The sequence below is a fragment of the Astyanax mexicanus genome, chromosome 11 (assembly GCF_023375975.1).
Source record: "Astyanax mexicanus isolate ESR-SI-001 chromosome 11, AstMex3_surface, whole genome shotgun sequence".
In the NCBI taxonomy this organism is placed as follows: Eukaryota; Metazoa; Chordata; class Actinopteri; order Characiformes; family Acestrorhamphidae; genus Astyanax; species Astyanax mexicanus.
This window is the reverse complement of record NC_064418.1, coordinates 34,265,270-34,289,175: the sequence shown is the minus strand read 5'-3', so window position 1 is coordinate 34,289,175 and position 23,906 is coordinate 34,265,270. Positions and strand designations below refer to the sequence as shown.

General features: G+C 40.3%; 1 protein-coding gene across 1 annotated transcript in view; it reads left to right on the top strand.

Annotated features, from left to right (window-relative positions):
- The window catches only part of LOC103027310 (potassium voltage-gated channel subfamily H member 7), a 105,838-nt gene that overhangs the window by 68,558 nt on the left and 13,374 nt on the right, over positions 1-23,906 (top strand). The window contains exons 7-12 of the mRNA XM_049484983.1: positions 1,774-2,167; positions 6,891-7,090; positions 12,023-12,275; positions 18,268-18,473; positions 18,571-18,655; positions 21,963-22,166. Coding sequence (XP_049340940.1) covers positions 1,774-2,167; positions 6,891-7,090; positions 12,023-12,275; positions 18,268-18,473; positions 18,571-18,655; positions 21,963-22,166 — 1,342 coding nt within the window. The remainder of the gene's footprint in view (positions 1-1,773; positions 2,168-6,890; positions 7,091-12,022; positions 12,276-18,267; positions 18,474-18,570; positions 18,656-21,962; positions 22,167-23,906) is intronic.

Here is a 23,906-nt window from a genome sequence, read left to right as displayed (position 1 = left end):
CAGTTTAATTACCCCAAAAATCCTAAAAAGCAGTGTGAATGTTTCATTACTAACTCCATTTCTAAATATTCTATCAATATTTAGTGCAGTGGTGTTCCTTACCTCTAACAGGTAGTGGTTCAATTAGGATAACTCACTCGTTTTTCATAAAACTACTTTCACTACTTTATTTCTGTTAAAAGACCAACATATAAAAAAAAACATTACATAACATTAAAACATAAAATTGCAGTTTTGTTTTAGTTTTAGTTTTTGCAGGGGGTGGTTGCAAATATGTGAGATGTACCATTTTCATATTAAAAGTTGATTACACTAATTAAGGCAAGCAAATTCTTTTTTTTACTTAAAATACTCTTAACTATTTTTCCTAGATCTTCAAAGTTTAAAACAGGTCAATTTGACCCGTGACATAATAGGAGGGTTAAATACTAAAAGTGCATTTTTTGTTGTATTTGAGCAAGTACTTTTAGATGTAGAATAGGCATGTCACAGTAAAATAAAAACTAAATAAAAAAGACAAGAGAATAAAGAAAATAAAACAGGCCAACAGCTGAATATTATGTTTATCTCCTAATTGTACCACTCTACACTCTAAGTATTTATATTATCATCTCAATAATATCTGATCTTACAGAGAAGCTTCCATCCATTATCAGCACTGAAAATGAAGCCTGATGGTTTCTCTGCAGCTCTTATTTTGTCTGCCATCCTTAGGAGTGGTTCTAATTGTGCTTCACTGTGAGCAGAAGCTGCAAATGAGCTTTTAATGGCTTGCTCGTGACTTCTGCTGAACGGTATCTGCTAGCTACCACAGCTCAGATTGAAGCTGAAAACACCTTTAAACAAGCCTCTTGCTAACACACTGTCAGCTCCTATATGCAGACTAAGCTTCACTGCCAGACTTAGCCTTCCAGACGAACACTAAAAATACCCACAGCACTTGCTGACTCTTTACACTCGCAGAGTAATTGCCAAGTAAATAAATGATTTCCTGCCAGGGGCCAGTTTAAAGTGTAGCAGGAGCCTTGTAAACTCCAAGGGACTCATTCACAGGTTGTACCATTGAAGGAAAGCCTTCCACAAATGAGAATTTATGTCTACTTGCCTTTAGTGAACACAATAGTGCTCATTGACCCGTGGCCTGTTTGTATTTAGAGCTTGGCAAGTGAGAGATATTTGAATTAAAGTTGAATGAATGGAGATTCTCGATTACCAGCGCTTCTCATCTGCTGATTTTCCCTATCCCTGATTTTCTTTATGTGTTCTGGGCATTACTGCTGCATTTCTGCTGGATTGCGGTGGTCTCTAGTGGTAATGTATACACATAGCAGTGCGTAATAGTCTATAATTACACATCATTTTGAAACTGAGATAAGTGACCACTGTAGTAATGATTAGCTGATATAATACAGTGTATTAATCCAGGGGATTTGTGGCTCTTTCAGGGGAACTTAATTGTTCATTGTTGCTTAATAATCAAATAAATAGATGAAAAGAAGATGAACGAGGAAATGAAGAGGATTATCTCAGGATTTAGCTACACAGTGTACAATGAAAAGTGATAAATCAATGGTATGTGCTGTTTATTATTTTGCTGTCTCGTTTGTCATGAGGCAGGATTCAATGGGAATGTATAGATTTCGTCCCTCATTTGGGATTAATAAAGACAGAAAATCTCTCAGTGACAGTATTGCCTTTGTATTACTGAAAAATGTACAGCATTACCGTTGTTATGCAGACTTTCTAAACTGGTGTCTCCCTTTGTGTTTTTAGACAACGACTCTGATTGGCCTGTTGAAGACAGCCCGGTTGCTGCGATTGGTCCGTGTGGCCAGGAAGCTGGACCGGTACTCGGAGTATGGAGCAGCAGTGTTGATGCTCCTCATGTGCATCTTCGCACTCATCGCTCATTGGTTGGCCTGCATCTGGTATGCCATTGGCAATATGGAGAAACCAGACGACAAGATTGGCTGGCTGCATAACCTCGGGGTGTCTATTGGAAAGCGGGTCAACCACAGTGACCGTAGCTCTGGACCCTCCATAAAAGACAAATATGTCACAGCCCTGTATTTCACATTTAGCAGCCTGACCAGCGTGGGCTTTGGCAACGTCTCACCAAATACCAACCCTGAGAAGGTCTTCTCTATCTGTGTGATGCTCATTGGATGTGAGTATGACTTTGCTATATCAATCTGATTGAAGGACAGTGCATGCAATGAAATTCTAATTCTGTGCTACTGGGATATAAGCATAATAAAATTCAAGAAAATAGACATTATATGTTTGAACACTTTTCATGTAATTGTAATTGTTTTTTTCTTCATTTTTATTTTTTTATACATTGTAGATTAATATCTAAATTGAAGACATCAAAATTATCAAGGAACGCATATGCAAATATAAAGTAAACAAAAAAATAGTGTTTTAGGCTACGTTCACGTTATAAGCCACATTGCTCAAACCCAACTTTTTGCTCAGATCAGATTTGGCTATCTTAACGGTTCACATTCACAAATGGAAGTGAGCTGTATCTGTGGGTAATGTGAACAAATCTGTCCCTGAAACTCCTCACATGAGCACATTGATACGTGTGTAAACGTCGCCTTCTTCAGCAACAACAAAAAACATTATATTTGAGAGACGACTCGTAGCTTTATAAAGGGAAATAAATGCGTTAGCAGCTCATATGTGGAGCATCTTTTGCTGGAGTGGAGAAACAGCAGACAGTCAGGTTGCTTGCTTTTGCTGTTTTTGCAGCTATAGCTGCACAGCTGCACCAAGAAAGCACGTAGTGAATGCGTAAAAGCAAAAAGACACAGGAATTCCAATTTGACCTTTCATATATATGTTGCATGTCCATGGTTAGGATACGTATCCGATTTATAACCACATATAAAAGTGACTCAAATCTGATTAAAAAAAAAACGTATTTGGCACGTTCACACAGCCATGAAAAAATCAGATCTGAGCCACATTGAGCAAAAAAAATCAGATTTGAGTCAAATACTTTTTTGGTCTACCACCTAATTTTATGTGTTCCTTCATAGTGTTGAATCTTTAATATTAATCTACAATGTAGTTAATAGTACAAATAAAGGACAAATATTAATGAGAATGTGTGTCCAAACATTTGACCTTTTGAGATGTACAATGGCAATGTTACACGAATCAGTGCTTTACCTTTACATACTGCCTTACGTATCAATACACTGGCAAAAAAAGCAGCATTTTTTTATAATTGTCATTAATACATAATGGAAATCCAAAACCATCCGTATTGTATAGTTTATTTTCTGGTCATGACTTCACTTTTTTAATTTTTTATTCTATCTTTTTTAAAATGGTCTAAATGAATGGCTTCCCACACATTTTTCACTGCTGTCCACACAGCTCCTATAATGATGGTATTTTTCTTCCCCACACATTTTCTTTAACACAGTTTCTCAAGTTTCTCAAATTGTGCTGACCACAACATCACCTGAACTTCCGCTTTCTCCAGCCCACTACTCCAACACTTGATGAGTAATGTGGCAAACTGATGTAACAGTGGGGGTGTGGAGGTCAGATGCAGGCCAAGCTTTTTTATTATTAAAGTCCATAATAAAAAAAACTAATGTAAAAATACATAGAATCAAATACTTAATATAACTTAATAACTAACAATGTGAAATTTATTCACTTTAGTATCTGATACTATTTCATTAGGACTGGCCTCTCATGCTCACATTTACCTTGCCATTTATTGAAGCCTCACATGTTTGGTATCTAAGGTGTTTCCACAACGGGTTCTATAGACTTTTCAAGAACAGTCAAATTAAGAGCCATGTATATACTAGTGCAGGGGTGTCAAACTCATTTTGGCCAAGGGCCACATTGGCATATTGGCTGTCCTCCGAGGGCCAGATGTAACTTATAAATAGAAGAAAATGTAACCAAATGTAATATATGTAAATGAATGTAATTACTCCTTAATGTTAAATAACTCTCAATATATTACTTATTCAATCAAATATTACAGTTGCATGGAAAAAATGTTTGCTTGTTGCTCTATTAACATAAATCCTGTTATGAAATCCAAAAACTCCATCAATCAAGAACCAAACTATACAAGTGAATAGAAATGACATAAAATACAAGTTATATTAACTTTGATCAAAACGTTTGATACTGAAAAGAGGCTTAATAAATATAAAATCAAAAATTGTGAGCTGTGACAGATTTAGCATTTCCTCATCCAACCACTAGTGGGAGCTGCAGCAGCACAAGCCCACAGTCTTTACTGAGTCAGAGCTACAGCCCAGCCACGGGCTACAGGACTCAGCTGAGCCAGTCTGGAGCGTTTTTAAAATTTTAAGTTCTTCTGTGTATGAAATAAAATAACCCCACTAACCGGATAATACAGCTCTCTACAGTTCATCTTTCAGCCCAATCAGCTAACAGCAGCCGTTTAGAGCATGAGTCACTGCTCGGATTACATTATAAACAGGTCAGTTAGCGCGCTGCTAACCTCAGGATGTTTATAACTACGGAGTTTAGAACACACCACGGCTGCAAGGTTAGACTGTTGAAGAAATCAGTAAAGGCTGGTTAGATAAGTGATTCACCTCCTCGTCCTTTGCTGAGGTGAAACTGCGACTAGCGATGTCACAGTGATGTTTATTAACCTCATTAAAACAGATTTTATCAGCTATTGTCTTATAAATATTTACACATAATTTATATCTCTTCTAAAAAGCGTTTATTTTCGTCAGTAACACAAAATGCATACCGGTCTTTCGCCTTGAAGCACAGCCGTCCGTCTGCATCAACTTTTCTTTTTCTGGATATTATGGGATAAACATGTCTCAATTCCACCCGCGAAGTTACACCTTCCCTCCGGCAGGGTTTCCACATCAATGACTACACTGCCGTGTAGTGGCAGTAAGCCGTAACTTTGCGGGTAATACAATCGACAAGCATTGTGGGAAATGTATTTTTTGGTCAAAGAACGCTTCTGACCTATTTATTATAGACACTAAGATTTTACAAGCTCTCGCGGGCCACATAAAAAGACGTGGCGGGCCACATTTGGCCCGCGGGCCTTGTGTTTGACACATGTGGTTTAGAGCATGAGTCACTGCTCGGATTACATTATAAACAGGTCAGTTAGCGCGCTGCTAACCTCAGGATGTTTATAACTACGGAGTTTAGAACACACCACGGCTGCAAGGTTAGACTGTTGAAGAAATCAGTAAAGGCTGGTTAGATAAGTGATTCACCTCCTCGTCCTTTGCTGAGGTGAAACTGCGACTAGCGATGTCACAGTGATGTTTATTAACCTCATTAAAACAGATTTTATCAGCTATTGTCTTATAAATATTTACACATAATTTATATCTCTTCTAAAAAGCGTTTATTTTCGTCAGTAACACAAAATGCATACCGGTCTTTCGCCTTGAAGCACAGCCGTCCGTCTGCATCAACTTTTCTTTTTCTGGATATTATGGGATAAACATGTCTCAATTCCACCCGCGAAGTTACACCTTCCCTCCGGCAGGGTTTCCACATCAATGACTACACTGCCGTGTAGTGGCAGTAAGCCGTAACTTTGCGGGTAATACAATCGACAAGCATTGTGGGAAATGTATTTTTTGGTCAAAGAACGCTTCTGACCTATTTATTATAGACACTAAGATTTTACAAGCTCTCGCGGGCCACATAAAAAGACGTGGCGGGCCACATTTGGCCCGCGGGCCTTGTGTTTGACACATGTGTACTAGTGCATCTTAAAAAAATAGAATATCATTAAAAAGTTACTTTATTTCAGTAATTCAGTTCAAAATGTGAAACTCATATATTAAACAGATGTATTACACACAGAATGATCTATTTTAAGCGTTTATTTCTTTTATGGTTGATGATTATGGCTTACAGCCAGTGTCTCAGAAAATTAGAATATAATATAAGACCTATTGGTACTTTTGGCAGTGTGGGCAGTGTGCCAAATCCTGCTGGAAAATGAAATCTGAATCTCCGAAAAAGTTATTAGCAGAGGACATGACTCTCTAACCCATCACTGATTGTGGAAACTTCACACTAGACCTCAAGCAGTTTGGACTGTGTGTCTTTCCACTCTTCCTCCAGACTCTGCTCCCTTGATTTCCAAATGAAATGCAAAATTTACTGATTACTGGTCAGTGATGGTTTGGAGAACTTGATGCTTCCCTCTACTGTCAACTTTTATGGCGATGCAGGTTTTATTTTCCAGCAGGACTTGGCACACTGCCCACACTGCCAAAAGTACCAGTTGCTCTTATATAATATTATGTATTATAATTCTGATTCTAAGACACTGATTTGGGGTTTCTTTTGATTGGCTGTAAGCCATAATTATCAACAATAAAATAAATAAAGGCTTAAAATAGATCATTCTGTGTGTAATACATCTATATAATATATGAGTTTCACATTTTTAACTGAATTTTTTAAATGAAGAAACTTTTCAATAATATTCAATAATAATGTCCTCAGTTACCTTGTTTGCCTCAAAATAAAAGTTTATTCTGTTCATATATATCTAATCATGTTTTCTGCGGCAGGAAACTAAAGACCAACATTGTATTTATCTTAAGCTTTGGTACCTTTGGTACCATTATCTCATTGGCTGTAATCTCATGAGCATCTCCGATGCTCATATTTACTTCATCATAATTCATAAATGTAGACTTGCATATATTTATAAAAAGAAAATACTCTATGAGTTAGAAAGGACCCCCCCCCCCCCAGTGTAATTAATCAGTCTTAATAATGCATGCTTTATTTTTTACATGTTAACTTTTTTGTGTCATAAATTTGCATATGTAGTGTTATAACATTTCTGCTATCCCTGTTTCTAAATCTCCCCTGATCAGCCCTAATGTACGCCAGCATTTTTGGGAATGTGTCGGCCATCATTCAGCGTCTGTACTCAGGAACAGCACGCTATCATATGCAGATGCTGCGGGTGAAAGAGTTTATCCGCTTCCACCAAATACCAAACCCGCTCAGGCAGAGGCTGGAGGAGTACTTCCAGCACTCCTGGACCTACACTAATGGCATCGACTTAAACACGGTGCGTTACTGTAGAAGATCAACCACATGAGATATATGGCGTCACATCCATGTCAAAAGTTGAGGGCGCAAAAATACAAGCCAGGGGCGCAAAAATAACAGGTGAAAAAAATTAACCAGCGTGTTTTAACATTTTGCGTGTGTAAATTAACTTCTCGTGAGTAGGGCTGCCACAAACGATTATTTTTATAGTCGACTAATCACCGATTATTTTTTATGATTAGTCGACTAATCGGATCATACGTTAATTGAATATAAAACACAGTTTATCACAATAGAATGCAGCTGCTATTATACAACCATCATTAGATTTCAGCTATATGCTAACTAAAAATAAAAACAATTAAAATCATAGTTCATTAAACCTTTAATGAAATATGCAGCTTGTTGTAACAGACAATTATTTTACTGTTTAGCATAAAGTGTAAACAACTGTGTAAAATAAGGATAAGGCACTGGCATTTATGAAACATCTCAACTGTGAGGTTGTTTGAACTATTATGAAAAAAAAGTATATTAATAAAAAATGCCTCTCTGTTCAGATATTGTGTACATTACCGTCTCTCTGTCGCACTCAGTGTGTCTTTAGTTTCTGCCCGATCTTGTTTTTCTGCCAGTTCTTGGGCTCCCTATCTCTTTATAAAGGCGTTTTTCCCCGTCCGCGTCCCAATTCACTAGCCAGGGCAGCGGTCTGCACAGATCTGATTGGCAGAGGAGAGCGTTTGGTGATTGTACACCACACATGACTGATCTGTGAGTTTACTGCACCGAAAAGCACTGAAAACAGAAGCCACTGTCAGAATGAAATCCTTCTCTGTAGTTTATCGGTTTGGGACGGCATTTGTGACAACGTCTGGGTCTGGATCCGGATCGCGGTCCGCCTATTAGTGACCTCTGTTTTAAAGCTATCAAGATGAGTAAGTTAAGTACTAAGTTAACGCTCTGTTTACGCTAATTTTAGCAGCTAAATAGCAATTTAGCTTCTTCGTCATTTAATCAGCCACAACATGCCTCCTTTTCAGGTGCTCGTGCATCGCGGTTGTGCTGCCGAGGAAGGCAAGTTCTTCATTGCAGATATTGCATTGCACGCGTTTCACTTTTATTTTCTTGGTGATCCCACACTTTTGAGTTCTGTAGCGGGGTAGCCATGAAACCAGAGCCTGTCTGTATAATGTCCTGAGATGTCGTCCACTACCTACCCCGGTTTCCACTACTGCGCATGTGCGTCCAGGACAGAAAGGCAGTCGCAGCAGTTTGGAGAGAAAAACAAAGAAAAAAAAAAACGACTAATCGACTATTAAATTAGTCGTCGACTATTTTAATAGTCGACATAATCGTGACTAGTCGACTAATCGTGGCAGCCCTACTCGTGAGCACAAATGTGAAACTAGCGAGCAAAAAAAGTGAATAGTGTGCGCGTTGAAGAAGAATTTTTCTCCTCTCGGGTGTTTTTTTCCTCGCGCGCTGTGTGAATTACCTGCAGCAGCGGTTTGTGCTCGACTGAGTGTTTTGCGCTCGAGTTTTAAAGGGGCAGTTTTGACAGTTTGGGGGCGGGGCCGGGGTCACCTCCCTCAGCGAACGCTATTGGCTGATATATCCAGGGTTCGTGACGGACCACCTACCTCCACGAGCCGGAGGAGGGCGGGGACAGAAGGACGGCAGGAGAGTTAGCTAACTGGCTATGCTACAATCCAAACCACTCGCTCTCCGGCGCGCCGTCTCTGTCTGCCCAGGTTTAGTGCCCAAAGCGACCCGCTCTGTCTGCCCGGACTCTCTCCTGTAGTGACCGCGGCTGTTCGCCCAGAGAGTCAGTCGCTCTAGGCTAACCCGGGCAGATATAGAGCCGGCAAGCCGATCGCTCCAAGTGAGAGACCGGGCAGACAGAGCGGGTCGCTTTGAGCACTAAACCCGGGCAGACAGACCCGCCGCACCGGAGAGCGGGTTGTTTGGATGTTAGCATAGCCAGTTAGCTAACTCTCCTGCCGTCCTTCTGTCCCCGCCCTCCTCCGACTCGTGGAGGTAGGCGGTCCGTCACGAACCCTGGAGATACCAGCCAATAGTGTTCGCTAAGGGAGGAGACCTCGGCACCGCCCCCAAACTGTCAAAACCACCCCTTTCAAAACTCGAGCGCAAAACACTCAGTTGAAAAAAGAGAAAAATAAGCTAGAGGGCAACATTTTCTTCAGTGCGCACACTATTCACTTTTTTTTGCTCGCTAGTTTCACGTTTGTGCTCACGAGAAGTTAATTTACACACGCAAAATGTTAAAACATTCTGGTTATTTTTTTTCACCTGTTATTTTTGCGCCCCCGGCTTGTATTTTTGCGCCCTCAACTTTTAACATTGATGTGACGCCATAAAGTTACCTCATCTTTCATTCATTCATATTGTATATGATGGATATTAAACATTACCATATAAAATCAAAAGCTTTTTTTGGACAATGTATACATTTATTCTATTCACTGTCAGAATTCTAAGACTCGAACACATCAAGTATAATGTGTGAGAAGTTGTACTTGTCAGCATGCATACTCAAGGCAAACTCTGTCTCTCTCTCTATCTTTGCTTCATATGAAATGGATTGACCTCATCACCTCGGGACGAGCAGGAGGTATTTACACAGGATTCTTCTTAGTTATTATCATGCTCATCCCCTCTGCTGCATGTTATGTGAACACTTTGAACTTCTCATTCATAGAGCAGTTTTTCATCTTTTTCACACAGTGCTTTCAGTTAGATTTTCTGAATTCCTAGAATTATGGAATGTAAAATCTGTTTTAATATTTGTTTTTGTAAAGGTCATTTAGCACAAAGAATTCTGCTAAGGTGAAATGCCTTTGAAAGAAGAACATTGGGTTCTGTAGGCTTGCGAATTTGAAACTACTTATATATATACACTGCTCAAAAAAATAAAGGGAACACTCAAATAACACAATAAAACTCCAAGTAAATCAAACTTCTGTGAAATTAAATTGTCCACTTAGGAAGCAACACTGATTGACAATCAATTTCACCTGCTGTTGTGCAAATGGAATAGACAACAGGTGGAAATTATTGGCAATTAGCAAGACACACTCAATAAAGGAGTGGTTCTGCAGGTGGGGACCACAGACCACTTCTCAGAACCTATGCTGTCTGGCTGATGTTTTGGTCAGTTTTGAATGTTGGTGGTGCTTTCACACTCGTGGTAGCATGAGACGGACTCTACAACCCACACAAGTGGCTCAGGTAGTGCAGCTCATCCAGGATGGCACATCAATGCAAGCTGTGGCAAGAAGGTTTGCTGTGTCTGTCAGCGTAGTGTCTAGAGGCTGGAGGCGCTACCAGGAGACAGGCCAGTACACCAGGAGACGTGGAGGAGGCCATAGGAGGGCAACAACCCAGCAGCAGGACCGCTACCTCCGCCTTTGTGCAAGAAGGAACAGGAGGAGCACTGCCAGAGCCCTGCAAAATGACCTCCAGCAGGCCACAAATGTGCATGTGTCTGCACAAACGGTTAGAAACCGACTCCATGAGGATGGTATGAGGGCCCGACGTCCACAGATGGGGGTTGTGCTCACAGCCCAACACCGTACAGGACGCTTGGCATTTGGTTCACACTGAGCACATGACAGACGTGACAGAGTCTGGAGACGCCGTGGAGAGCGGTCTGCTGCCTGCAACATCCTTTAGCATGACCGGTTTGGCAGTGGGTCAGTAATGGTGTGGGGTGGCATTTCTTTGGAGGGCCGCACAGTCCTCCATGTGCTCACCAGAGGTAGCCTGACTGCCATTAGGTACCGAGATGAGATCCTCAGACCCCTTGTGAGACCATATGCTGGTGCGGTTGGCCCTGGGTTCCTCCTAATGCAGGACAATGCTAGACCTCATGTGGCTGGAGTGTGTCAGCAGTTCCTGCAAGATGAAGGCATTGAAGCTATGGACTGGCCCGCCCGTTCCCCAGACCTGAATCTGATTGAGCACATCTGGGACATCATGTCTCGCTCCATCCACCAACGTCACGTTGCACCACAGACTGTCCAGGACTGTCCGCCACCTCATCAGGAGCATTCCCAGGCGTTGTAGGGAGGTCATACAGGCACGTGGAGGCCACACACAATACTGAGCCTCATTTTGACTTGTTTTAAGGACATTACATTAAAGTTGGATCAGCCTGTAGTGTGTTTTTTCACTTTAATTTTGTGTGTGGCTCCAAATCCAGGCCTCCATTGGTTAATAAATTTGATTTCGATTGATGATTTTTGTGTGATTTTGTTGTCAGCACATTCAACTTTGTACAGAACAAAGTATTCAATGAGAATATGTCATTCATTCAGATCTAGGATGTGTTATTTGAGTGTTCCCTTTATTTTTTTGAGCAGTATATATATATATATATATATATATATATATATATATATATATATTATCACATCAGATCTTGTGACTCTTTGAAGTTTTATAATTACAGACTGTATTCCTTGTGCATTACATACAGTATGAGTGGATCAGACACAGCAATGCTGCTGGAGTTTTTAAACACTGTGTTTTCACTCACTTTTCATGGTATTAGACACTCATACCTAGCTGCTGCACAGTTTATTTTGACCATACTCTAGTTTATCATCAAATAATAACAGTTATGTGGTGATAGTTTGAGACCCTGACAGTTTAAGAACAGGGAGAAGGGAGGATAATAAAGTATGAAGAGAAACTGATACATGACTACGTGAGTCTGTAATTATAGAACTTAAAAGTGTCCCTATATACGCAATGGAGCTGATAATATGGAGATTATACTCATTTTAAACATTATTTTTAACTGGCATTAACTGGACTGAGCAAAAATTACAACATACACATACATATATTCTATAAAAATCCATCATATAAGATACCTTAACTTAAGCTTAACTGTTTTTCTCCATGTCCCCTTTTCCTCTCTGTCCAGGTTTTAAAGGGCTTTCCTGAATGCTTGCAGGCAGATATATGTCTTCATCTAAATCAGAGCCTCCTGCAGGGCTGTAAGGCATTCCGGGGGGCCACTAAAGGCTGCCTGCGGGCCCTGGCCATGCGCTTCAACACCACCCATGCTCCCCCAGGAGACACACTCGTCCACAGTGGAGATGTCCTGACAGCGCTCTACTTCTTGTCCCGAGGCTCTATCGAGATCCTGAAGGATGATGTTGTGGTGGCAATTCTGGGTAAGTGGGTGCTGGGGTGGTTTTAGGGCAAAATATGGCAAAAAAATATCATGATATGTAGGTTTCTTTCAGTGTACCAGCAAAACAGTAAAACCACGTTTTTATAATTAATATACATGTTGTGACACATTTAATAGCAACAAGGTTCCTTGTTATTAACCTTTGAAGGTGTAGTCAGTGTTGGTTCTTTTATAGCAGGGGTGGGCAATAGGTGGCCTGTGGGCCAGATGTGGCTCACAAGCATGAAACATCTGGCCCGTGAGGTTGCTTAAACTATAATGACGTTAATGGAAAAAATAAAATAAAATAAAATGATTCTCTGTTGAGATTTTATTTCCATTCCTCCCCTGTCTCTCTGTCGCGCTCAGCGAGACTTTAGGCTCCCTATCTGTTTATAAGGGCATTTTTTTTGGCTGTGTCCCAATTCACTAGCCGTGGCAGCGGTAGTGTATTGGACCGTGACCCTGATGACACAGGTTCGATCCCGCATGAGGAGTGGTGTGTTTATTTATTATTATTATTTTTTTCCCTTTCTTCTTGGGTTACCTGCTTTGAGATCGACTGTTCTGCAATTGGGTTCAACAACCCTCTGGGCTGGAGAGCTACTAGTCTGTAGCACTCCATAAAACATAATGGCTTGAAAAATATCTGGCCCCTGGCCAAACCTAATTGCCAACCCATGTTTAATAGTATCTTTTATCCTCTAATTAACAGGCTAAAAAGAACACAGGTACATATCAAATGATTTTGACATTGATGATAGATTTGTTTTGGCATTCTGTGGAAGCCTTTCCCACCACCTAATAAAATAAAATGCAATCTAAGGATTTCAACATGCCTCAAAATAAAGAGAATGCATTTTAAAATAACAAGAAAGCATCTCAATATAGCGAAAAGGTTGTTATATAGGTGTTTTTTTTAAACTGGTCATCCAGGCAAACACATACCCTTCCTGGTTAACCAGTTTTTGACCAGTATAGTGTATGTTGTATTTGACTCTGGTCATGCTGATTGTTTGGCTTGGTCAGATTTGAACTGATTTTTAGACCAGCTAAACCACCAACCCCAAACAATAATCAGTAGCAAATAGCAAAAGTCCGTAGCTAATCTGGTCAGGCTGTTTTTTTAGCAGGGTAATATAATACACGGTCTGGTCAAAAAAAAAAAGGTGAAAGATTTGTTTTATAGCAGGTGTGTAATGACATGAAATCTGAAATGATTCACCAGTGACCCTATTTGAATGTATTAAATGTGTTTTATTAACTGGAACAATCTCCAGTTTATGGCAAGTGCAGTGCTTTTATTTAATAATCATAAGCAAAACTACATTACTAAGCAGGAGTGATGCAGCTTGTTCTCCCTGGTTAGCTGTAGCAGCCAGCTAGCTTCATCAGTCTCTCGGCAATACATGATTTGGCAGAACAGTGTTATGTTTATGATTTGTCAGTTGAGGGCACCTCAATTGACAAATTGCAATTACACAAATTGCAATTAATTGTTTATTTGTAAATATACTAGTGATAAAGTGTGTATACAGCCCAGATAAACTGGTTTAAAAATCATTAAAGATTTTTTTCTCTTTTTCTCTGCTGTCAGCTATGCTTTGGACCAAGCTTCCCTTAAACTAAATTAAAAAGAAAGACAAATATTATGCTACCATTAAATTAAACCATTTTGGTTTGTAAGTGGGCTTTTGGTCTGTTTTATTTCTAGTTGCCTATGTAGAATAATTAAGGTGATGCGTAAGTGCTCTTTAATATAGTAAGTAAGAAGCTTGCACATCGCCGGGGCTTTCACGGTGCATTTTCTAATGGCGGTTTTGCATTAACAAATCACTTCCGTTCGAGCTTCTGAAAGAGAACAGCACTAGCATGAATATTTAAATGTATTCCTTTTTGTCTCGTTTTGTTTTATGTAGCCAGATTGACATTTAAATAATGGTAAAGACGGATGCTGTGAGGCTCTGCTACGTGAAATTTATTCCATTTAGTCCTGTAGAGGTTTCTCTGCCTGGAGATGATGTTTACCAATGAGAGGAACAGCTAGCAACTGCAGGATGTGTACACACAGATCAGGACACTGGGTGGGATGTTTTTCTCTCGTGCATTGTCAGATGGCATTAAATAAGTTGGATGATCTGAAAACTAGACTTTTGTTATATTTTCCAGCCATACTTTTGAGCCGAAGCCTTCTGCCTGATGGCAACGGGCTCCTGACATTTCAGTTAAGTGGCTCCCCTTGTGTCTATTTGGATTCCTCAAAGAGGACAGAGAGAACTTGCTGCTTCTCCACCAAGCTGAACTGGTCTTTTTATAGAAAGGAGTGTGAAGGCAGCAGGACATGAGAGACTGAGTGAGAGAAAGACAATGAGAAGAGCAGCAACTGTCAGACAGTGTGATTTAGCAGATTTATTGAACTGTTTATTCTGTCCTCTCTCTCTCTCTCTCTCTCTCTCTCTCTCTCCCTGTAAATGCTACCTCCCTCAGTTGAGCCTCAGAACTGACATCAGTAATTAGCGAGTGTGTTTTCTCATAATGTCTGAAGCTCAGTGTGTGCTTGGCGGGTGTACCGGGCCCTGCCACCTTTAAACACACTTATTCCTCACCCTGCTGGCTGCCTGACACAATTGGGTCACACGCAGGAGATGGAGCTGCGTTTTGCTCATTTAGAACTAAAAAAGAAAAAAGCTATAAGGTAGGCTCTGAGTGGTCCAGCGGACCAAGGTGTGCTGCTTGCTGCTTGCCGTTTTCCATCAGCAGCCAGAGTCTGAGCAAGGACAGCTGGTCTTGAGATGGCACTCTCTCCCCTATCACATTTAGTGTGATCTGTTGGCTGTTGTATTAGAACTGGGTCGCTGCGCTTTCCTCCAAAAATGCTGGCTACACATAGTTCCAAAGTGGCTGTGGCTGCCTATAACTCTGTGTTGTTGGGGGAGAATTATACTAGTGGCCAGCTTTTAGTCCTGGGGACATTGCTAGTGATGGGGGGGATTTATATGAAAGGGGATTGGTTGGTTAATTGGTCTCCCAAAATTTTAAAGAAGAAAAAAAGGTTTACACATTAAAAATAAGCTATCCGTCACTAATGTGATCCATCCCATAAGTATTCTTTTTGTTTAGTTCTATTGTGAGATATAGGCCTGTTTTTTGTTTTGTTTCTTTTACTTCAAGGTCTTTTTTAGCAGACTATAGTATGGCGTCCGTTCCCAAATGAACTGAACCAGAATCTCTGGCTATTTAACTTTAAGGTCACCTGAAGCCACTGAGTTCCACGGTCAGGTCTGTTATATTTAAAGCAGAATAAGCTCTCAGGGCTTGACATTTCCTCAGCCCTGGCACCACCGAGGCGCCTCCCATACTGTAAGATGGCCTTTCCACACCGCGCACCACATGCTACTGTTTTGAATAAGAGCAAATTTCCTCGCCACATTGTGTCTCGCAGCTGTTTGAACGTACAGTGGAAAGCATTTACAGAGTGAGAATGAATTTAGCGTGATTATCAAAAGTGTGTCTATTCCTTTTGAAGCAAGGACAGCAAAGCCTGTCAGTCGCATATGATGGCGCGTCTGTGGACATCAAAGTGGGAGCGGGCAGCAGGCCAGCATGCTCCTAAATAATGAATGACAGGAGAGGAGGTAAGGACAGGAAAGAGGAAGAGAGAGAGAGACAAAAAAAGAGAGAGAGTGAGACAGAGAGCAAGAGAGAGATAGACAGAGAGAGAGAGGACTCAAACTGATTTTAGGCCTTGTTTCCCAAAAGTGTGAGAACACAGCGGTCACAGTAAGATGGCTGAGGCTCAGCCCAGTACATCTTATGATGATCGCCGGGATGCGACGCTTTTGTGAAACAGGACCCAGATGTGTCCTTATAATCCCTGCAGGGAACGAGCTCTGGTAATCCGCATACACAGAAGATGGCCTGGGCTGACCCAAAAATGTACACACCCACACACATGGAAAAAAACAGAGAGTCAACAAGCGCGCTAAAATACATATGCCATTCATTTCGACCACAGTGACGCTGTGTCCCATTTTTGACTGCCTCAGTCCAACATAGCCATTGTACATTTGGCAGAGACAAGACTTTCCTAGGTTAGCTCAGTCTACTTTAAAACATAGTCATTTTGCTATATGCTAGATTTATATTGAATTATTATTTACACTGAATTTACAAGGACATAATTAAGTAGTTACAGAATTAGCTTAATTTAAAATTACCTTCTGTATTGACACATTAGAGTGTACAAATTTGACAGCAAACTATAAAGCTTCTGTAATGAAACTCTAAAGCCACTATCTGCAGTTCCCACAGTGCCACGCAAATTTTGTGGCTTACAGCTTAAAGTGTTAAGGTGCCGTATTAACCCTAATAATGTGTACTGTGTATTCTCCTAGTGACAGTGTGCACTGAACCATAAACCCAGTACTCTGATGGTTCAGTACAAATATATTTACCATATTTACACACATTATAAGGCACACTGTCAATGAATGTCTATTTTCTAATCTATTTTCATATATAAGCAGCAGGTCTCTCCACTGGGGGCGTAAACAAGTAAACAAAACTGTATTTCTTTAAAAACATTTTCTTTCAAAGTCAAAAGAGCATTTTATATTAATCTACACAGATTCTGCTCCTAAAAAAAGGTTTATTTGGGTGAGTAAAGCACTTATTATTAACAGTAAGCTGAGATTTTTAGTATTTTAGTGTGGTTAGCAGCAGCAGTACTAGCCACGGTTAGCAGTGCTTAGTGCTATTAAATGCGGCGCAACAGTGCCACAATGAGAAACCCAGAGTTTTCCGGTAAGCCAGGGCGCTATTAGCGTGGCACGTAGCATGTTTTATCACCGTAAGCAAGCAGACTACAGTCAGATATACTCAGCTCTGAACGGCGGAAGAAAACTAGCGCTGCGTTTAGTGGCTAATGCTAAAAATGCTCCAACCTCGGTGCTGGAAAAAACTTCACTGAAACTCCTTTATAACTCTGTACTTCAGCGGAGTGGCTTTATTGCTCCTTACAACCTGACTGGTAGAGTTCATACATAAGGTGCATCTGTTTAAAAGGCATTTTTTGGGAAAATAAAAGGATTATAAGTGCGCCTTATAGTGTGTAAAATACGGTTACAGCCATACAAGGCATGTAATCTATGGGGTGACCTAGTAGGGTTCATTTACTGTATTTATTGTCATTTTGTAAATTATGTATTGTGAGTAATCATGTACAACTTAACATGCCAAAAGTTATGGGATATCAGTATGTAAATTGATCATGAAATGTTTTTTTTTGAGTGATGAGATGTTATCTTGTGGGTGAGGATGTATATTGGCCAGCGTTCTTATGAGAAAATTATTTTCAGGTGAACTCTAGTTATTAGAGTAGCAGCGAGTTCTGACAGTGGTTGCCAGATAGACGGCACTTTTCATTTCCTATGAGAACTTTTGACATTACTAGATTCACATTGACCTAACCTAAATATCTACAGTGCTGTGATGTAGTATAAACAGTGTTGGGCACGTTACTTTGAAAAAGTAATTAGTTACCAGTAAATATTGCGTTACTTTTATATTACTCGCCCCCGTAACCCTGGGCCATTTGCGCCTTTGTCTGTATGCTTGAAGTTAAAAAAAAAAAGTTAATTGAGCGGCTAAAGTAATGTGCAGTAACGGGGTGTCAGAAATGGTAACGCCGTTATAGGGACAGCCAGAATAATTAGTTAGATTACTCGTTACTGAAAAAGTAACAGTCTTGTTGCCATTACTGAGTATAAAATAGAGGCTTGCTGCTCATTTAACACTTCTCAGTTTGCTATTTTATCAGAATAAAATTGCCATAGCTGCCAGATTTATGGAAGTATGCCAATACAAGTTAATACTGATACTAATCAATCGCCATTACTCATCATTCTCATGTAAAAGAGTTTCGCTTCCGTGAGACATGATGACAGTGACATTTGGCATGTCAAGATAACCGAACATTTCTTATCTCCCATCAGGAAAGAATGACATCTTTGGGGAGATGATCCACCTGTACGCTAAGCCGGGGAAATCAAATGCAGATGTGCGAGCTCTGTGCTACTGTGATCTGCACACTATCAACCGAGAGGACCTGCTGGAGGTGCTGGACATGTACCCAGAGTTCTCTGACCACTTCCTCACCAACCTGGAGCTCACCTTTAACCTGAGAGATGAGAACTCTAAGGCAAGTCTCACCTGCACCAGTGGAGAGCTGTGCTTAGACTTAAATGAGAAAACCACTAGAGAATGACATTTATATGCTAATTCTTGTCGCAACACAGGCAACTTATTCACAAGACAGCGACTCAGATGAAGAAGAGAATAAGGGCAAGAGGAAGATTTCCTTTAAGCGGAAACCATCTAAAGGTAATGTGATAACACTTTTATAGAGCTTATTATGCTTATGAGTTTACATTGTGGTACACTTTATTATTAAACTTTATTATTGTCTTCTAAGTAGTCATGGTGTGTGTATATGTAGTAACAGCAGCATATAGTGCTGTAGTATATTATATTTTATGACAATACATCTGTACATAAGCTTTATAATATTTATAAATATAAATATTTATATATCCTTATATTTTCAGTTAGACCTTCAAAATTACAATGACCCAATTTACCATTTTTCCATTTGCTGCACATTTTAATCTACTAGGTAGCGTTTTTAATCAGTTTTATTTCAAATTTTTATCCCATTTTCTCCCCAATTTACAATGCCAAATACCCAACCCACTCATTAGGACTCCCCCTATTACTAGAGAGTAATACCCCAACACCAGGAGGGTGAAGACTAGCACATACCTCCTCCGATACATGTGAATTCAGCCACTGCCTCTTTTCAAACTGCTTCTTATGCAGAATTGCTGAGTAGCATCACAGCTCGCTCGGAGGATAGTGCAGCGACTCAGTTCCAATACATCAGCTCACAGACGCCTTGTTCTGAGCGACATCACCCTTTAGAATAAAATGGGGAGAGAATGCCATCTATCTGCCCAGAAAGAGCAAAGCCAATTGTGCTTTCTCAGGGCTCTGGCAGCTGATGGCAAGCTACATGAACAGGATTCGAACCAGCGATCTCCTGATCATAGTGAAAAATATATCCAGCCACATTCTTATTAGTGTAATATTGTAATATAGTGTCATCTTATCACTCACAGCGCTGCACAGTGCTGTACCCTATGCCATCAGAAAAATAAAATAATTTAAAAAAATTACTTTTCATTTTTTCATTTATACTCGAGTACATTTAATTTAGACACTGTTTGCACATTCATTCAACAGTAGCTTTGATACAGACTCCCCAAGCACTTTATTAGGAACCTCTTGACACCTATACATTCATCTAATTATGTAATCAGCCAGTCATGTGGTAGCTGTGAAGTGCATACTGTACATTCATGCAGACCTACACAGGCCCACACATTAGTCATCAGAATGGGAAAAAAAAGTGCAGCGTGATTGTTGCTGCCAGACAGGCTGGTTTGAGTATTTCTGATATGTGTCATGATTTTTATAGATTACATTTTATAGAGTAACTGAACATATAGAAATTAAGAAAAAAAAACATCCAGTGAGCAGCATTTTTGCAGTCAGAAATTCTTTATTGATGAGAATGGCCAGACTGGATTGAGCTGACAGAAAGCCTATAGAATAACTCAGGTTTTCTAACTATTTTATAAAAGTGTGTCACTTTTCCACTGAATGAATGAGTGAATAAATGAAAGTTACACTTATATTGCGGCTTTTTACAACCCAAGGACACTTTACAATCAACACTCTACGTAATCATTTACACCCAGCACTGAACCAATGCACAGCAAAAGGCAGCAGCCAATTGCGCACTGTATACTCTCAACCAGAAATGACCATTCACCTAGAGGACTGCACGACATACAGATTCACACACATTCCCACAAACCAGGGCAATTTGGAAAAAGAAAGTAGCCTGATCGCCATGCTTTTGGATTGTGGGGGAAAAAAAACAAGCGGCACAAGAAGAACAAACATTAAAGCTCAACCCAGATAGGGACTTGAACCACAGACTCCAGGGAAGTGCTAAGGGAGAAACCTGTTATGCCAGGTTCACACTACGAAACTTTTTCAGTCGTCAGTCGTGTTGTTCACACTACACGACTGGTTGTGCTGTAATCCTGAGTCCTTCAGTTTCTGAGACTTTTACACTACATTCTGCTCTCCAGAAACATGTTTGGTCACAAGAACACACCAGAACTAAACGTATACGAGATCTAACGATGCCATTCCAGAGAATCTCTATAGAGGAGATTACGCACTTAAAGTGAGTCCAGCATTAACAGGTTCATGTGAAGCAACTTAGCAAAATCTGAGTTTTTTTAATGTCTGATCAGTTTTTTAATACTGAAATATGTACTTATGTCCTCAAAACAGAACTATATCAAATGCTTCAGTACCGCACACATCATTTTGTATCGTTTTATACTCCAGTTATAAGCCTTTTAAACATGCTCTACCTGTATCTCCATGATCAGCTCGCCAACCAGTCAGCTTACAGTAGCGGTAATGCTAGTTCTTTACAGTGTAAAACTGTTTTCTGTAGATAAACTAAAATATATAGGCAAACTTTTTTCTTTTTTTAGTAAAATACATTATTCTAGTTTCTAAAATTAAAGAAATATACAGAACAAGTAGTTCATTATTATTTTAAATTTTAATTTAAGTTTTTAGCTCCATTCTCCCCATTTTTAGAGGACTCACTCGTGGCCTCCCTCTAGAGCTTAACAGCAATGTACTGATATAACAGGGGGGACTGAAAGTGGTCAGACTCTCCATATAAACAGCTCTGGTGTGTTTTGGACCTGTGGTTCTCTCTTTCTGTGATCCAATTGGCTGTAGAAAGCTGCTGCTCCTTAAGGATTCAAGGAGACTTTATTGTCATTCGCATCACATGTGGTGCATGAGGTGGAACGAAATTGTGATCTCACGATCCAGTTTACACCCAAGAGCATTTGACTCCTAGTCACCGACTGAGTCAGATATTAAACGTGTTGAATATTTGCCAGGTATCTGTGACTCGTTGGAGATCAGTCGGTAACTGCTCGGCGGGTGTCTTTCAGTAGGTAACACTACGTGACAGTGCGAGACACGCTGAGTGATCCCAGATTCCCTCCAAGCGCAGTATTTGTCGGCAATCAACGAAAAACTGTCGACGACTAAAAAAACTGGCCAAAAAATTGTGTAGTGTGGACCAGGCATTACTGAGCCACCCTGCTACTTATATTCCATTTTGGTATTTGGAATAGTCTATTAGTGTGGGTACCATTTAGTGAAAAGTCACCATTCAAGTATTGTTGCTAATCATCAAATCTAATCTGATCTAATCTAATCGAATCGAATCTAATCTAATGCCCACTTCTAACTTCTAGCAGATTTATACACCACATTTTTTTCCCTCTTCTTTAGCACTAATTTAATATTGTATCCAATTATCTGTAATTTCCAAACATTTTAGTGGATTTACAGGGTTGGTAATAGACCATGCCTACAGTATGTGTAGTCTATGTCTTGATGTGTCTGCGTGTGTGCATGTGTGTTACGTAGTATTGTTGTTTTCTATGCAAGCTCCCAGCGGAGGCTCGGTCCCTGTGTAGCAGCACAGGGTGTTCCTTTAACTGGTGTTGATCACATCCCACAGGGGGAAGCATCAAGGACAGTAAAGGTGAGAGTAGGAAGGAGCGGCGGGAGTCCCGGCTCAGCTCAAAGAGAGGCTCAGACGACCGCAGGGCTTCCAGGGAGGAGCAGCAAAGGAGTCTGGCATACCCTTGCATAGAGGGTTATACCCCAACCCCCGACTGCAGCCCATCCGTGGGCGAGCTGGAGAGTGAGCCATGTTACGATGGTAAGATCCGACTTCTGTCCCCAAAGCCTTCGCCCTACAGCTCCGATCAAATCCCCTGTGGGCAGGTGTCCAGGGAGAACGTGTCAGGCCGCCTTCCCAAGGGGAGTGAACTGGACACTCATTAGTGAAATGATGCATTGACACTGAACTCTAGCCGCCCTACAAAAGGAGTTGGTGCTGAAGTACTCAGGTCATTGGTGTGTTTGTAGGTGCTGAATGTTTTGTTCTTGTGTTGCTCTCGTTTCCTCAATGTTCCCATCTTTTTTCCCTAACGTCCCCTCCGAGTTTTCCCCTAGCAGTCCTCTCTGTTCTGTACAAGCCATTTACCTCTTTTTCTATTTATGATAGTTCCTTTTATACCTCCCTGCAGTATCAGCACATAAGGGAGGGCATGGCGAGGTCATTATGGCACCTAATTCTAGCTTATACCATTCCTTATACTGTAAATGTGGGTTGTTGGCACAGATGGAAAAAGATGAATCTTTAACCAATGAAAGCTTTATGAGAGTTATAAATATTGTTACAAAGTAACATACAGGGGTTGAACAATGAAACTGAAACACCTGTCATTTTAATGTGGGAGGTTTCATGGCTAAATTGGAGCAGCCTGGTGGCCAATCTTCATTAATTGCTCATTGCACCAGTAAGAGCAGAGTGTGAAGGTTCAATTTGCAGTGCAAGAGCACAGTTTTGCTCAAAATATTGCAATGCACACAACATTATAGGTGAAATACCAGAGTTCAAAAGAGGACAATTTGTTGGTGCACATCTTGCTGGTGCATCTGTGAACAAGACAGCAAGTCTTTGTGATGTATCAAGAGCCACAGTATCCAGGGTAATGTCAGCATACCACCATGAAGGACCAACCACATCCAACAGGATTAACTGTGGACGTAAGAAGAAGCTGTCTAAAAGAGATGTTTGGGTGCTAACCCGGATTGTATCCAAAAAACATAAAACCACGGCTGCCCAAATCACGGCAGAATTCAATGTGCTCCTCAACTCCTCAACAACCAGAACTGTCTGTCAGGACAATAAATTATTATGGTCTAATGCCAAGTGTTTTAATTTCATTGTCCAACCCCTGTATATATAATCAGTTAAACTAATTGAGCAGCTCATTCTTGTTCTTTTGTATCGTGATACAGAGGGCAAATTAATTTATATTATTTACTTTTTTAGGTTAAAGGTCTCATTCCATCGTTTTTTCATTCATTTTAAAATGTCTAGTTGTGGTCTCTAGTATGAATGAATGCCTCGTGAGCCGGTGTTTCTGCATAACCCTGCTTAAGTTCACTGGATTAGTGGTCTCTGAAGAAGGACAGGATTTCGTCTCTTGCTCATGAATATTCATTCATGCATATATATCGCCTCTGATTGGCTAACAGCTAACAGCACTGCAGCAGAGAACACAACCTGCCTTCACCCCAGGGTCAAATTTGCAGCTCTAAAACTCAAAGGACAAAATGTTTTAGAGATAGAAGCCTTAAAGATATAGCAAGTTAAAGTTAACCCTTAAACTTAAAAGACTTATTGAATTTCACATACAACAAAAAAAGTGGATTTTAGCAGAAGGAGACCTTTAAAATCCTGATGTAACATGACACAAATGACATGACTATTTCAGAACTTTGTATTTTAGGTTGTTGTTCTAGAAATTGTGTCAGAACTACAGTAGTTTAATCACAAGCACTAACCCAATCTTATTTATGGAATTTACACACTATCCTGTGATGCATT